At 44.7% G+C, this 14,590-nt stretch overlaps 1 protein-coding gene across 2 annotated transcripts in view; it reads left to right on the top strand.

The window, feature by feature from the left end:
* Positions 1 to 14,067, top strand: part of GRIA3 (glutamate ionotropic receptor AMPA type subunit 3) — a 197,015-nt gene extending 182,948 nt beyond the window's left edge. Inside the window, exons 12-14 of one of the 2 annotated variants that reach the window (XM_036740134.1) lie at positions 3,519 to 3,633; positions 6,229 to 6,475; positions 11,816 to 14,067. In XM_036740134.1, coding sequence (XP_036596029.1) covers positions 3,519 to 3,633; positions 6,229 to 6,474 — 361 coding nt within the window. In that variant the 3' untranslated portion in view covers position 6,475; positions 11,816 to 14,067. Of the gene's footprint in view, positions 1 to 3,518; positions 3,634 to 6,228; positions 6,666 to 11,815 lie in introns of those variants that run through there. The other variant, XM_036740135.1, reaches the window with a different exon arrangement.
* The last annotated feature ends 523 nt before the right edge of the window (positions 14,068 to 14,590 follow it).

Raw genomic sequence — 14,590 nt, 5'->3', positions numbered from 1 at the left:
GAAATGGACTGGACTTGATTGGGGGTATTTTTTCCCATTCAAAGGCCATAATTTCCAGTGGCCTATGGTGCTTGTCAGCAATGGCAGTGTAAGAACCCACTGTATGTCAGTTGTGAGTCTCAGTGCTTTCGAGTAGGACTCAGCAAACCATAATGGAAGCAATCCCACAGGGAGTCACTGAACAGGCCCAAGGCAAGGGCTGGTAACCTTCCAGTTAGAGAAGAGCCAAGGGCCACCAGGAAGGCTTAGAAGAATATCCATGTGTTTCAGCAAGGCAGGAGCTACAAAGACCTAAGTTCAAATGTAACTGTCACCCTGGACAAGTTGCTTTACCTCCCTAGATCTCAGTTTCCTCATCTGTAAAATGAGGCAGCTGGACTTAATGACCCTTAAGGTCCTTTCTACCTCTAGATCGAGGATCCTATGAGCCTTTGAATTAACAGGTACTTCTTTTGAGTGCCACTACTCTCTGTCGAGTAATTATTTACCACTTTGTAAGCAGACAGCTTCCTTGCCAACACCTAGCTGAGACCACCCAAATTGAGAAAGTAGGAGTTTTGATTGGCAAGGAGGGGTGGTGAGGGATAATTGTGAAGCAAACGGAACTTGGCAGACTAATAATCACTATTAGGAAACCTGAGTCAACCAAAGGAAGGCCACAAAGGCCCAAGATACCTTGGAGCCGAGGGAGTGGAAATGTCAAGTGGTTGGAGAGGTACAGAAATGACGGGGTGATAGACAGACCTCCTGATAAACCTATCAGCCCTAGGTTGTGTAGACCTGGCCCAAAACATATACATGGAAAAGAAATGGAGAAAAGAGAAAGGAAAAGAAAGTAAGAAAAGAGTAAAGAAGGAAAAAGAGAACAATACAGTTATCTCTTCCACATCGCAGGGGTTGGGGCACCGAGCCCCTGCCATCTGGAAAATCTGAGTCAAATTTTTGGCTCTCCCTTTGTACCAGAGAAGAAATCTGAATTTTTATGGTATTAAATGATAGAATATGTTGATATTACACAATACTATACATATATTTATGCATTTCTGAGTTTCTAAACGTTTTCTGTGTCATCTGCTAGCCTTCATGTGTCATCTGCAGCTTCCACAAAACTCCCCCAAAATTCCCATTTAATTTCTAATGCCAACCTTCTATATATCGATATGATGGGGAAAGTCATGATGTAGAAGGGATAACTGTATAAAGAGGGGCGAATAGAAATGCACATGTCAGAGAGTAGTGAAGATGGGCCAGAGGACAATGACTCAGGGGGTCCCAAGAGACATCAGTATCAGAGGTTTACCTGGCCCGGCTTTAAGGGTTTTCCTGACTCCTTTAGTTTTCAGCCCCAGATAATATCATAATGGAATTTCAAGCTTCCTTTGGAGAATCCTATGATGCTTTACCTACCATATAGCACCCCTATCAATTCCCTCCCTCTTCTCAATTCAAAAGACCGTGGCCACTGGGACTTTAAGGAAAGTCTCCCCAAAGACTTTCCCAGTTGTATGATGAAATGCAGGCTCCAGTTTCCAACAATAGCCTGTCATCAACCTGCCACTGTCTTAAGAGTCCTCCATTAAGAAGCCACATTACACATCCAAAAGTGGCAAAGTTGCTCCCTCTTATGATGGTGGTGGTAGGGAAAAGGCAGGGAGGCTCAGTGAGTAGGGTTGTTCCAGAGGCCTGCTCTCTGTGCCTGTGGCAGGATTGGCATTGGTCAGAAAAGGGGATTGGTCAGACTTATTTGTGAGATGGAAGGAGCATTGTGGGACATGTTCATGGTGACCTTCATCATCTCCTATAGAAAGTAAGTGGGGCAGTTAGTCATGGTACTAGGGCTGGTCAGGATACCATCAACTGATGCTCTTTTTTCATGATTTGGTCTATGTAATTGTTGTTTAATTCCTACTGGTTTTCTTATTTTGACTTTGCCTCATGATAAGCTAACACTGTACTGTCTCTATAATGCCCTTTTACTCAAAGCAACTAGAGATATTTAATTGAATGTTCAGCTTCCCTAGAGAGAAGACAGGGGGCCAGAATCATCATAGTCATTGACAGATGAGAAACAATCCCAGAAATAATGTCAGTTACCCCAGCCAGGCCAAGGACAGGCCTACCCAAGCATCTGATGGAGGGGACATGGGGCCTGGAAAATTGATCTTTCAGGAGTTTTCCCAGTCTCTTTGCAGAGAGAAGCCCCCACTACTGCAGATACATATGGAGGCCACCTACCTCCTCCCCACAGCTATGGAATCAGCAGTGTCCTTGGCACCACTTGGCACTATGGTATCAGTCACTTGCCTCACAAGTGGTCTGCCTTTGAATCCAAAGTAGCCATTTCAATGGCCAAGGATGAGCTGTGTCTTTGGAGGCACTTCAGCTATGGTCATATAGCCATAGCAGTTAGAGAAGGCTACCCAGAATCTAGTCCCTCCATCTTTAGCCCCCCCATTCTCTCTTTTCATGTGACTAACATATGCCACCTGTTTATAACCTGGAGGGACAAGTTGCATATCTAGAATGTTGCTACATGTACAACATTTACCTTGATGCTTCAAGAAACCTGGATCTTGAATCCTCCCACCACCCACAAAAAGGTCAAGCCCTCCAGGCCTTGGCAGACAAGTTTCATGAGTTTCTATAGAAAAAAAAATTGTTTTTTATGCTCTATTCCCCCCCCATCCCATTTCTGATGGTGAGCCTCTACATACTTAACCAGGGAGACCCTCAGCTGCCAGACATACAATCTAGAGCTCAGTATGGAAAAGAAGCCTTTAGAGCTTGACAGGACTTCTTCTGGCAGTGCCCTTGAAAGCCCAGGGTCACCTCCACCCCACAGTGAGCCCTAAAAGGAGGATACCAACAGAGGTGCGTACTCTTAGGTGTGCCTTGGGTCAAGAGATACTTGTGATATTGGCAAAGTCTCGATGGCCTTTTCAGGCCTCTCCAGTGAATGTTTCAATGAACTTTCTCAGCCACTATCTTCATGCGGCTAAGGAAAAGAAGGATGGCGACGAGGACGATGAGGATGCCAACAACAACAACAACAACAACAATGGTGTCTGATCTGTTGCATTCAGCTTTTCTGTCTGTAATGTGGACTCCTTTCTTGTTCTTCTCCCCTGCTGCTTCCCATGCCCCCAAATGCTTTCTGTCTGGAAGTCCAACAAGATGCCCAGTTAGATCAAACCCAACTCGCAGTAAGTGGCAGTCAGACAATTGCATCCAAGGGGAGAGAGAGCCCGCCCCAACAAGTGACTGCCTTGTTTTTCTACCCTCGTTATTTAACAGTGTGTGCCGATTACTCAAAGCGATATGGGCAGGCCCTGGTAAATATAGAGATGCTCTAGTGTAAAGTTTGATAAGGTAAAAATGCTCAGGTTGCCTGCAGTGTCTAAAATGACTGTGGCCAGGGCTCCCTGCTTTATCGCTTTCTATAGTTTTAAAGTAGTTTGAAGCTTGAATAACATAAAATAACATAATATAATGTTATTTATGTTATTTCCCACGTGAAGAACGCCTGTAAACCTTGCAGTATTGAAACTCAGTGAACAAGGCATCTTAGACAAGCTGAAAAACAAATGGTGGTACGATAAGGGGGAGTGCGGAGCCAAGGACTCCGGGAGTAAGGTCAGTCGCTGGCGGTCTTTTTGTACTGATTAGCAATCGCAGTTTGACCCACTGTTTATTTGATTCCCCCTGAAATGGCTTTCCCAAAACAACACCCGCACACACACACACATACATGCACACACGCATGCATATACATACACACGCACACACATGCATGCACACACTGCACAAACACATATAACCCTACCTCGATACAATGGGACCCCCTTATAATGCTACTCTTGAAGCAACGGACCAAGGATGGGTCTTGAGGATCAACCATATCACACCGGGCTGGTGGTATTATGCCCGTTCTTTTGGAGAAAGGCCGTGATTTGGCCCACAGTATATTCTAAGGGGTTTCCACTGTATTTTACATTTTAAAGGCTCAAGGAAAAACAATTCCAAAATCACCAAAAAAAAAAAAGAACCAATCACAACAGCTTTTTTTTTCTCTTCCAGTATCAGAGACTTTGTTAAGTTGTAAGTACTTTTGGTTATTCTAATATTGTGCTGGCCCCACCCTCAAATCGGGAAACCAGACTGGTCTCTGGAAGAATTCATGAATCAGCTTCATTCCAGCTGCTGTTGAATCAAGTCCAGCACCTGGGTGGTTCTCGAAGACCACTAAGTCTGTCCCATTTCTCACTTCCAAAGCTGTTTGGAGCGCTTTTGAGATCTAGCCGCATGCTCGTTGAGGGTATACATCGTCAGGATTAACATCACATTGATAAGCATGAAACACTCTTCCCCGCCTCTCCCTCACCCCACCCCTCTATCCCTTTGCTCCCCCAAGAAAGTTATTTTTTTCCTTTGAGTTTCCGTTTTTTTTTTCCTTTTTACTTTCTTTAAACTAATATTGTGGGATCGGTTAATTCATTTCATGAAACGCCAACATTCATTTCCCCTATGCACTGAACCATTTTGCTACTGTAGTTCTGTCTCGTGGCCATAAATGACATAATTACCTGGGAGCTCAGTTATATGAAACTCAGAACTCTTGTTGCCACAGCTTATAGGGGCCATGTCAAGGAACACATATGGAAATCCAATAGTGAGACTGGGGTGACATTAGTGGGGGGAAGGGCAGGGGAGGAGCCAACCTAAAATTGATCCATTGCCATAAGTGACATATATTTTGGATTACTTTCTCAACTTGAACTGTCACTTCTCCTAGACAAGCAATGAGTCACAGGGTTGCTTATAGGGATATTTTCCATCCTCCTTCATATACAGTCCAATTTCATTTGGCCTTTGCATCAGGGCAAACAAGTATAGGACTAGCATCTAAGAAATAGAAACATGTGGATGTGGCCATACAAATGTATAATCTTTCCCATTTAACTTTAATTGCCTTAAAGACACAAGGATTGGCTATGTTCCTTCTGTTGCTCAGCATCCTTGATGGCTCCCCACTGCATTATAGCTAAAACAGAGAACTTAATCCATTGGGGTAATAAGCTGATGATGAGCAAATCTTTCTGATGAATCCAGTAGCAAAATGGTTACAATTCCCTCTAAACAGATTACAAAATGCTACTTTTTCAATGAAAACCCCTCCTCCCTCCCTTGGTCAGTCCTACCTTGAAGGTGGGGTCCAGGTAGCAATTTTTTTTCCTTTCCATTATTCAGCAATCCAGGTTTTGCTTTCTCATGCAGTCTTAGCTTAGACAAATTTGCAGTCTGACCTGAAAGTAACTGACCGTCTTCCTCATTTTTAAAAATTAGCAAATAGAAAGCTTATGATCAATTTAGTGTTTTTAAAGATTATCCTTAACATTCACTGAAATCCAAGTTTTAAAAGGAGCTGGTATTTTTTTTAAAATCACCAGCCTCCTAGAAATGTTCCCTGATTTGTAAATGGAGCCAATCGGGGACTAAAGGGGCCTCCTACTAGGCCCCTGCAGCTCTTGGGAGGACGTTGACAGACTAACTTCTACTGCAGATGGAGTCCATCAGCAGAAAGGCTTGGCACCCTAATCAAAGCTAGTCCTAGAGTGATCTCTCAACCACTGAGAAAGAAGTGGAGCAAACACTGATATAAAGACCCTGGCAAAGAATGTCCCCAGCTCAGAGTTTTAGGAAATTCTAATACTCTCACCCATTGCTTTGGGGACTAATAGATGTAGTGCTTCAAGGAGGATGGGGGAAAGGACTGCAGGGTAGAGAGGCCAAAGAATACTTTAGGTTCCCAAATGGAATTGTTACTTGGAGAGAGGGGGAGAAAGAGAAAGAGAGAGAGACAGAGAGACAGAGAGAGAGAAAGACAGAGAGAGATGCCATGGCTAAACTCTGACAATAGGTGTTTAGTGAGGCTGGCAGAGGGATGAATTATGCTTCCATTTACTCTTTGGTTCCTAAAGCTAGTTGTCAGGAGGTTATGCTTTTAACATCTTTTTTGAGGCGGTAGGACCCCTGGGATCATAGCAGTCAGTGGAAGCATAATGTACTCATTGCATGACATGAGCCAGTTGCCAGGGTTGAGCCATACCATCTATGCCTGTGTTTAGTTATCTTGACAGTGTAGGACAGCCCTGAACTGTTGCAAAGCATGATGATGTCCCACTGCCTGTGGTTTTCCCACCAACTAATCACATTGTCCATTTCTCTTAGGACAAGACCAGCGCTCTGAGTCTGAGCAACGTGGCCGGCGTATTCTATATCCTTGTTGGAGGCCTGGGGCTGGCCATGATGGTGGCTCTGATAGAGTTCTGCTACAAATCCCGAGCGGAATCCAAACGCATGAAACTCACGAAGAACACTCAAAACTTTAAGCCTGCTCCTGCCGCCACCACCCAGAATTACGCCACTTACAGAGAAGGCTACAACGTGTATGGAACAGAGAGTGTTAAGATCTAGGGTACGGCCAAGGCCTGCTACGACTAAGCTAATTGCCCTTCCGTTGCTGTGCATTGTGTGCCCTTTCCTTTTTCAGCTCGGTGATGTTCTCCCGAGCCATGTCTAGTCTTCAGAGTGTTTGTTGGATTCTTTGAAAACTATTCGGCGACTGTGCCTTTCTTGTCACACATAATGAATGATGCTTTCCTTGAGTTTCTGGGTAACATGTTTGTGATTGAATCGCATTCCCTCGTCCTTTTCCCTTTCCCCTTCCCCTCTCCCGCCATGGAACAAAGTCTCTAGAGAAGCCATTCTCATTACTCAGTCCAGTAATCGATGATAAAAATGAGTAGCAGAAATGAAGTGAAGTGATCCCAAAGGGAGTCTATGATTCTTTAAACAGTCATTTGAATCCAGTGACCATTTTTTTCCAATATTTGAGTCATATTTTCCCTCTTTTTCCCTTCCCCAAGAATTCATGCTCAGGTAAGTGTTTCTTGGAGGACATGAAACAAACTTCTCTTCCCTGCCCCTCCCCTGACCCTTCCCATCTATATTCAGACTTCTGCTGTTGGAGGCCACTGGGACTTAGAGACCTACAGCAAAGCCTCACCTGATTCAGACCAGCTGCAAGGCCAGTTTGAATTAGGAAAAGGTCTGATTATAGGCATCTTTTCAGGAATCGATTTTTAATACCTTTCAGTACATATGCCATAGTTAATAACCAAACTGATGTCTGCAGTAGAAAAGAACACTGAGTGACTCCATTCGTTGGACTAAATCCTACTTATACTCCTGTTATCAAAGATAATCCTTTGTTCTTTGTTGTCTAAAGCCATTGGTACCCATAAGCTCATGACTATCATTCCTGAGCCTCCACTCACTCTCCTTCCATTCCCCAACCTCAGGGCAATCAATCTCTCCATCAGTCCAAGGCTTTTTAAAACAAATGACTATCCTTCACTATTTGAGTTTAAACAGAATCTTGATGCCTTAATTTGCTTTTTGTTCCTTGCTGCTGCAGACATCAGCTATTTTTCAATCTTTAGTCATAACATAGTCACGAAATGTTACTAACCATGTTTTCAAGTAGAGGTTCAGCTGGGTCTGCTTTTTGGAAAAAAAAAGAACGAACTCATTTTTAATTAGCATCATCCATTTGCATGCAAACACTTAATGTGTCGATGTCCTTAAAAACATTTTGTTCTCCCGAGCAGGTTAAACAAACCCTTTGCAATTTTGTGCATATTTTTAAGTTGCTTAGCCACTCCTCCTCTTCGCAGAACAGTGCAAAGGCAAACTTCAGCCCAGCCCCCCTCAAATTATCTCAGATTTGGTATTAATGGGGTCAAAATGATGATATCTTGCATTGAGATAATAAGCTTTTAATGCTCCAAAAATGCTTTCACATCTGTTACCTCATCTGAGGAAAGGTACTATGATGCCCATTTGACAGAGGAGGAAACTGAGAGCCAGCGATGCTAAGTGACTTGCCCAAGGTCACACAGCTACCAAGTAGGGGAGCCAAGGCTGGAACCCAGGTTCCCTGATTCCTAGTGGGAATGCTCTTTCTACGGGATCATCATGCCTCTGTGATTGCCCATGTCCTGTTGGTGACCTTCAGGATCCTAACATGGGAGTCAGCTATATGGAGAGCCAAGTCTAGCCCTGTATGCTCAGTTCTTCAAAGGAAAGCTCCAGAAGGGGAGGGGAAACATTGCCAAGCTCCTCCCTGTCCACATCCCCCTTATAGTGTACTTGGTGGTGAGCCATTCTAATGGCTCATGAGACTCCATGCTCAGGTCCCTCTTCCCCTCCCTCCCAACCCAGATATATTCTGTCACTGGAGGGCTGAGGGAGATTACTGTCCCAGGACCTTTGAATGTGCTGGGGCAGCTGCCATTACACCCAAGAGCATGGCCCCCAGCCATGGATGCTCAGGAGCTATGACCTCCGTAGCTTATTGAAGCGTCTACTGGCCTTCAAGAAAAAACATAGCCCCAGGGAAGGGGCCTGAGCAAACCCTGGAATCAGCAAACGTTGGACCTCAATGTTACTGAGCAGAAGCATAGAAGCACATAGTCCTGTGGTAGGTGCCCCACAAGAAGAAGAGCTTGCCTTGGCTCCAAGGCGGAGCTTGCCTTTTGCCCTTTTCTCTGGCTTCAGTCTTGTGCCCTTGGATGAGTCCCTTCCCCCAAAGCAAATTCCTGCTTCTCGAGGCTTGAGTAAATGAGAAAAGATTGTGTCTTGATGGACGAACAGCAATACAGTAACACCCCAGTGAGCACCCAGACAACCAGAACCATAGCGGGCCTGAAGCCAGGGCAGAGCACGGGCCCAAAGGGCTGCCCTCTAAGGCTGCCTGTCAGAGGCCTGTTGGAACAAGGGGAAAGCCTCCTAAGTCCTGGAAATAGACTTTGCCTGTGTCAGTGCACAAATCTGAGCTGGACTGGGAAACCAGTAGTGAATGCAAACAGTGAGTTTGGCAAAATGTTTGTTGGGAGGACACCAGTTAGGTCAACAAAAAGCCTCTCATTTCCTAAGAACTTTGGGAAGTTTCTGCCTTCTCCTGCAGCCTGGATGTAGTCTTGGGAGTTAAAAGGATTTCAGATTTAGAACTGGAAGGGACCTCGGAAGCCATCTAGTCTAACCGCCTCATTTTACATATTGGGAAATTGAGGCCCAGGGAAGTAAGTGATGTGACTGGTGCATTAGTCACACATAGGATCCTAGACCTAAAGCTGGAAGGGACTTCAGAGACCATCTAGTAGTCCAACCCCTTCATTTTACAGATGGGGAAACCAAGGCCCAGAGAGGCCAAGTGACTTGCCCAAGGTCACACATCTGATCACAGATCTAGAGCTGGAAGGGATCTCAAAGTCCACCTAGTTCAACTCCCTTATTTGACAGAGAAAAAAAAACTGAAGTTCAGAGAGAAGAAGAAACATGCCCAACACTACTCAGCTAGTCAATGGCAGAATCAGACCTTGAACCCAGGTTCTCTCTGATTCAAAAATCCAACATTCTTTCTACTATAAGTACTGTCTAATGGCCCCATTGTCTTTCATAACTCCCTCTGGCTTCTTACATTTCTAATCAGACTCTATTTTTTAAATACTGCTTATTTCTCAATGATTATGTGATAGAGCATAGATCATAGATCATGGCTCTAAAGCTGGAAGAGACCACAGAGGCCATCTAGTCCAACCTCCTCCAGTTTTAAAGAGGAGGAAACTGAGGTACAGGGAGGCTAACTGACTTGCCCAAGGTCCCACAGGGTAATAAGCATAAGAGCTCGGATTTGAACCCAGGTCTCCTGACTGCAGAGCCAGTCTTCTTTCTGCCGTTGTCGACTTTGGAAGTAAGTGTGACCTTTAAGGACAAGATCTCATTTTCCTCTCTAGGTTTATTCTCTCAGGCAATGTGAGCTGTGTGCTCCTACAAGACTTCTTTGGAGGTGCTGAATGTTGAAAATGATCAAAGATAAGATGAGTTTGTAAACATTTCTGAGACAAGTGCCTATAGCCTCTGAAGGGTCACCCCTTCATTGCCTAAATAGGTCGGCCTTTGACTAACTGAAAACATGACACTAAGTGCCCCATCCCGTCCTTCCCCACTGCTGGGTGCCTGAGGTGTTACTGTAGTATGTATTGCGTTTGTGTTTCCCCAAAGTCCTTTCCCCTTGGAGACTTCACTGTATCCTTGCAGCATCCTGGGAGAGAGGGAGGATGATTGCTAGCCCTGTTTGGCAGATGGGGAGGCAGGCACAGAGGGCTCTTCTGAGGCCTGGCAGCTGGTCTACCCAGGGGCCAGCAGGAAGTAGTGGGCTTGGAGATTTTAGCCAAGGAAAGCCAATTTGTTTACTTTTCTGAAATTGTCTGGTTCGGAGCTCTGGAATAGAGCTATTGGGCTTGGGGATGGGAGGGAGCAATGTCTGCAATGCCCCTTCCACCAAGTCCTGTAGTCACTCCTAGCATGAAGAAGGGACAGGTCATCCAAGCAGGCCATAATTGTGCTATCCCACAGGGGTGAAAATCAGTGCTCGGACAGAAGGGGAGGGAGGGACCCACATGTGACCTGCATCTCCACTGGGCAACATGGCATCAAAGCGGGCATACTTGCAATGGCATATCAAGTCCCTGGACATTTTGCTTTTTTCCAACTTTAAAACTCTAAAAGCTTAGATTGGGAATAGGAGAGAAACCATCTGTAACCTTTCAAGCAGAAGGAGCAGCCACAGGAAAACACCTAAGTCATCTGCAAGAAACATTTTTTCCTTGCTCTGAAATGAGAATACCTTGGGTACAACTGCAATGCACATGTCTTCAACAGAAAACGCATTCGATCCACCTTTATTAAATGCTTAGTCTATGCAGAGCACAAGTCTATAGTTCTAAGGGATTTATAGTATCATGGCATGGGTTAGACAGACACCCAATTGCCTCTTTTGCAGGTTAGGATATGATTGAGTACATTGGCGGGGTTTGGATCCCAGACCTATGATTTCATTAGTATAGGGAACTCCCAAGTGAAAACTCCCTCTACCAATGGGCAACTGTTTGTAATGTCTGGTCTTAGAGAGTTGCCTAAGACAGCGAGGGAGTAAGTAATCTGTCCATATGAGCACACAGCTGGGATATGTCAGAGACGGGAATTGGACCCAGGCCTTCTAACCTCAAACTTCAAGGCAGCAGCCCAATCTTCTGCCTCAGTCACTCGGTCTCTCAATTTCAGTGCATAGGAAAGATAAAACCAAGAGGCACGAGAAATTCAAGATGGGGGGAGAGTAGGCATGGCAAATCACTTCTTAATAAAAGGTTTGGGGAAGGTTTCTGGAAGGAAGTAGTACCAAAGTTAGGTCTTAAAGGCAAAGTAGGACTTCAACATGGTGGGGAATGTGGGAGTACAGTCTAAGTTTGTACAAATGCACAGGGGTGGGAGAGAACAGGATGAAATGAAAGAACGGTGAGGACCTCAAGTGCCAGAGGGGGACCTTGTACATATTCTTGAAGGTAAGAAAGACACTAAAGGTCTTTGCCACAGGGAAATGGAATTACCAAATCAGATTAGTCCTTCACTTTTACATCTCAATATCAGTGACAGATGGTTTCTATCCTACAAACAACCTAAGTCATCAGCCAAGTATCCAGGGCTCCAGGGTCTTTAGGAAGCCCTGCCTAGCTGACCTTGAGCATCAAGCTTCAGAAAATGGTCTGGCTGGCTATGTGAGGGCCCATGAGGGCCTACACCAGCTGGGGAGCAGCTCCAGGCTGGTGCCAGTCTGAGAACTGTAGAACCCTGGGGTTTGGCCAGGGGATGCCCAGCCTCGGGGCACTGCTGAATCTCCCACTTGCCTTTGCAGGTCCCTCCCCACTGGGAGCATGTGACAGGACGATTCACCGAAAAAGTGGCTGCTTCAAGGATCCTGAGCCAGATTTTTCTCTCTCCTTGGTGTCAGGCATGACACGAATATTGCTGATGGTGCAATGACCTTTCAATAGGAAAAACTGATTTTTTTGTCCTTCAGTGCCTTATGGAACACTCTGAGACTTGCAGCAATGCAAATCATCATTGAAATATTCTTGCTTTGCTTGAAAATCTAACAGACACACAAACAAACCAACATACACACACAAGGTGGATGGGCAAGATTCTCATATGGAAAAAAGGAAATAATTCTTGTAAAAACAAGCAGTTCCACAAAAGCCATTCTTTGATACCCCAGTATATATCATGTACACAGCAAATGAGCATCCTGTTCTTCGACAAAACAAAACCAATTTCCCTAAGTTCATTTCTATGAATACCACCCCCCTCCCCTGCCCATGCTCCATCTTAGCTAAAATGATTTCAAATCTATGTCTCCCATCGCTTGAGAAACCAGACTGGCACTTCTAGAATTGGCTGCTGCCCAGATGTCTTTGGTATTCCCTATCAGTGGAGATTTTCTATATGCCCTATATCCTTTCAATGTTCCCAATATGTGTATATCCTTTGACCATGAACACAACCCTCTGAGAAAAGAGAATTCAAACACTTTGGACAAAGAGACTAACCCGTGACTTCTCTGCAGTCGGCAACCAGATTCATTGGAAGGCTTCTGTGATTTCCCAGTTGGTGAAGGAATCAACGGCACTCTCCATTCCCTCTCCCATGGATGACAAGAGAACAGGACGCTCCTATCAGGCATACCTCTCGGTGCTTTTATTCCAATGGATTTTGAGCGGCTTTTCAAGAAGCCTATCACTTTTTCTTGCTTTCTGTATGTATTGGAATCCCCCATAACTGAAGAGCTAGCAAGCATTTAGGTGAGGGAGATGCTGCTCCAAGTCGTGTTTAGAATCACTTTTTTCTCAGAAACAACACTGTGTTTTAGCTCTGCTTTCTCTGATACGTATGCCTTTCAAGTGTCCACCAATGGAAACAGGACAGCTTTTCACAGAGGGCCTACCATTTCAGCCTAGGCGCTTTCTCCAGCTCACTTCACTCTTGCTAGACCTGGCCTACCACCTGTTGCCTGTGACTGCCCGTGACACTCCATCCCAGACTGCATGTGTCCTTTTCTAGTTGGCGAAGGCTAAAAAAAAAAAAATTAAAGAGGCGCATTCTTGATCCTACTGCTAAACAGAGATCCTCAGCACCGCTCACTTGGGAGCCTCAAGATGGATCAGTCTCCCCACTGGGGTGCACTGTCAGAGGCCCACTTCACTCCATCCATAAATAAATAAATAGATGCATCTGTACTGTGGGATTCAACTGAGAAGTCTAAACGAGTACAGTCTCCATGCACTAATCGATTACCTCCTATATAGATAGCAGTCTGCTTTCTGCAGTTTCATAGTCTTAGCTCATTGACAATGAGTGCAGATTGGAAGTTAGGAGACTGGAAAGACTGGGCATTTTGAGTCCTTTCCCAAAGTTGTACTCTTAGGCCCAGATCCTTCGTATTTTAAACTCAGTCTTCAGAAGGGAAAGGGAGACAAAAAGTCCTGTCGGATGAAACGTTCCCAGGAAAGTGTAATATAAATTCATTCCCAAAACTTTTTCATAAAGAGAAGAACTCACCTGTCAAGTATTAAAATGGTATTGAACAAGATGAAACTGTTGTGGGGTTTTTTCCATTTTTTCATGAAACTGTGATTTTCAACTTTGGAATGCTATATACCATCCCCTGCAGTGGGAAGCTACAGCTGTGCGTGACAACATTGTATAACACAAAGCGACAAACCGGCCTTGGACGGAGAGAAATGGCCGTTCATGTAAGCTTATTCCATTTCTTGGCATGAAAACTTCACCAGGGTGAAGGGCCGGTAAATTGGTTTGTTATTTTTTTTTAAATTTGCATGTATAAAATTTTTAAAAGTATCGATTGCTTCAACTTCTTGGCTACTAACTTTAAGCTATGAGAGTTCACGCAGTAGAGACTTGAGGATTCGATTTCTTTAGAGGTTCTTTTCCTTTTGTCGTTAAAACTGCACTCAAGTGAACGAAAACATTTCCAAGCAAACTAATGGCTATCAAAGCATAAATTGCATGTGTGGGCAAAAGTTCCCGAGCCTCAATGTAATGGGGTATTGTACAAACAGTTTTAGTACATTTTGTAAATAAAATTGTAAAGAAAATTCGGCTTCTCTGTTCTGATGTCCAATTAGTCGCCTAGAACAATTCCGCTCTCTAGACTCCCCATGCTCATGCTCATCATACCCAACTAGTCATGTAGTCATTTAACCAGTCATTCACTCACCCATCCACCCACTCACTCACCTACCCACCCACTCACTCATCTAACCCAGGGCTTCTTAAACTTTCTCTACTCGAGACCCCTTCATCACTTCTTAAACTGTGGGGTCACGACCCACAGTTTAATAAGCGCTGAATTCTAATCTACCTACCCAGCTACCTACTCACCTACCTAGCCACCCATTCATTTACCCAACCACCCACTCACCTACCTAGCCACTCACTCAGTCAACCACCCACTAACTCCCCACCCCCTGGCTCCGACTTGGGCCAAGGCAGGCCCTCAGGCCTGAACCATGGCTTATCAGTTGCTGACAAAAGGAAGCCTGCTCCCCTGAGCTTAGATTTGGTGAGATACTTAGCTCCCTAAAGCAAAGGCTTCAGGTTGGCTCTGGCG

Source organism: Trichosurus vulpecula, chromosome X (assembly GCF_011100635.1).
Source record: "Trichosurus vulpecula isolate mTriVul1 chromosome X, mTriVul1.pri, whole genome shotgun sequence".
Classification (NCBI taxonomy): domain Eukaryota; kingdom Metazoa; phylum Chordata; class Mammalia; order Diprotodontia; family Phalangeridae; genus Trichosurus; species Trichosurus vulpecula.
Note: the sequence above shows the minus strand (reverse complement) of the source record. Positions and strands in the feature narration are given on the sequence as shown.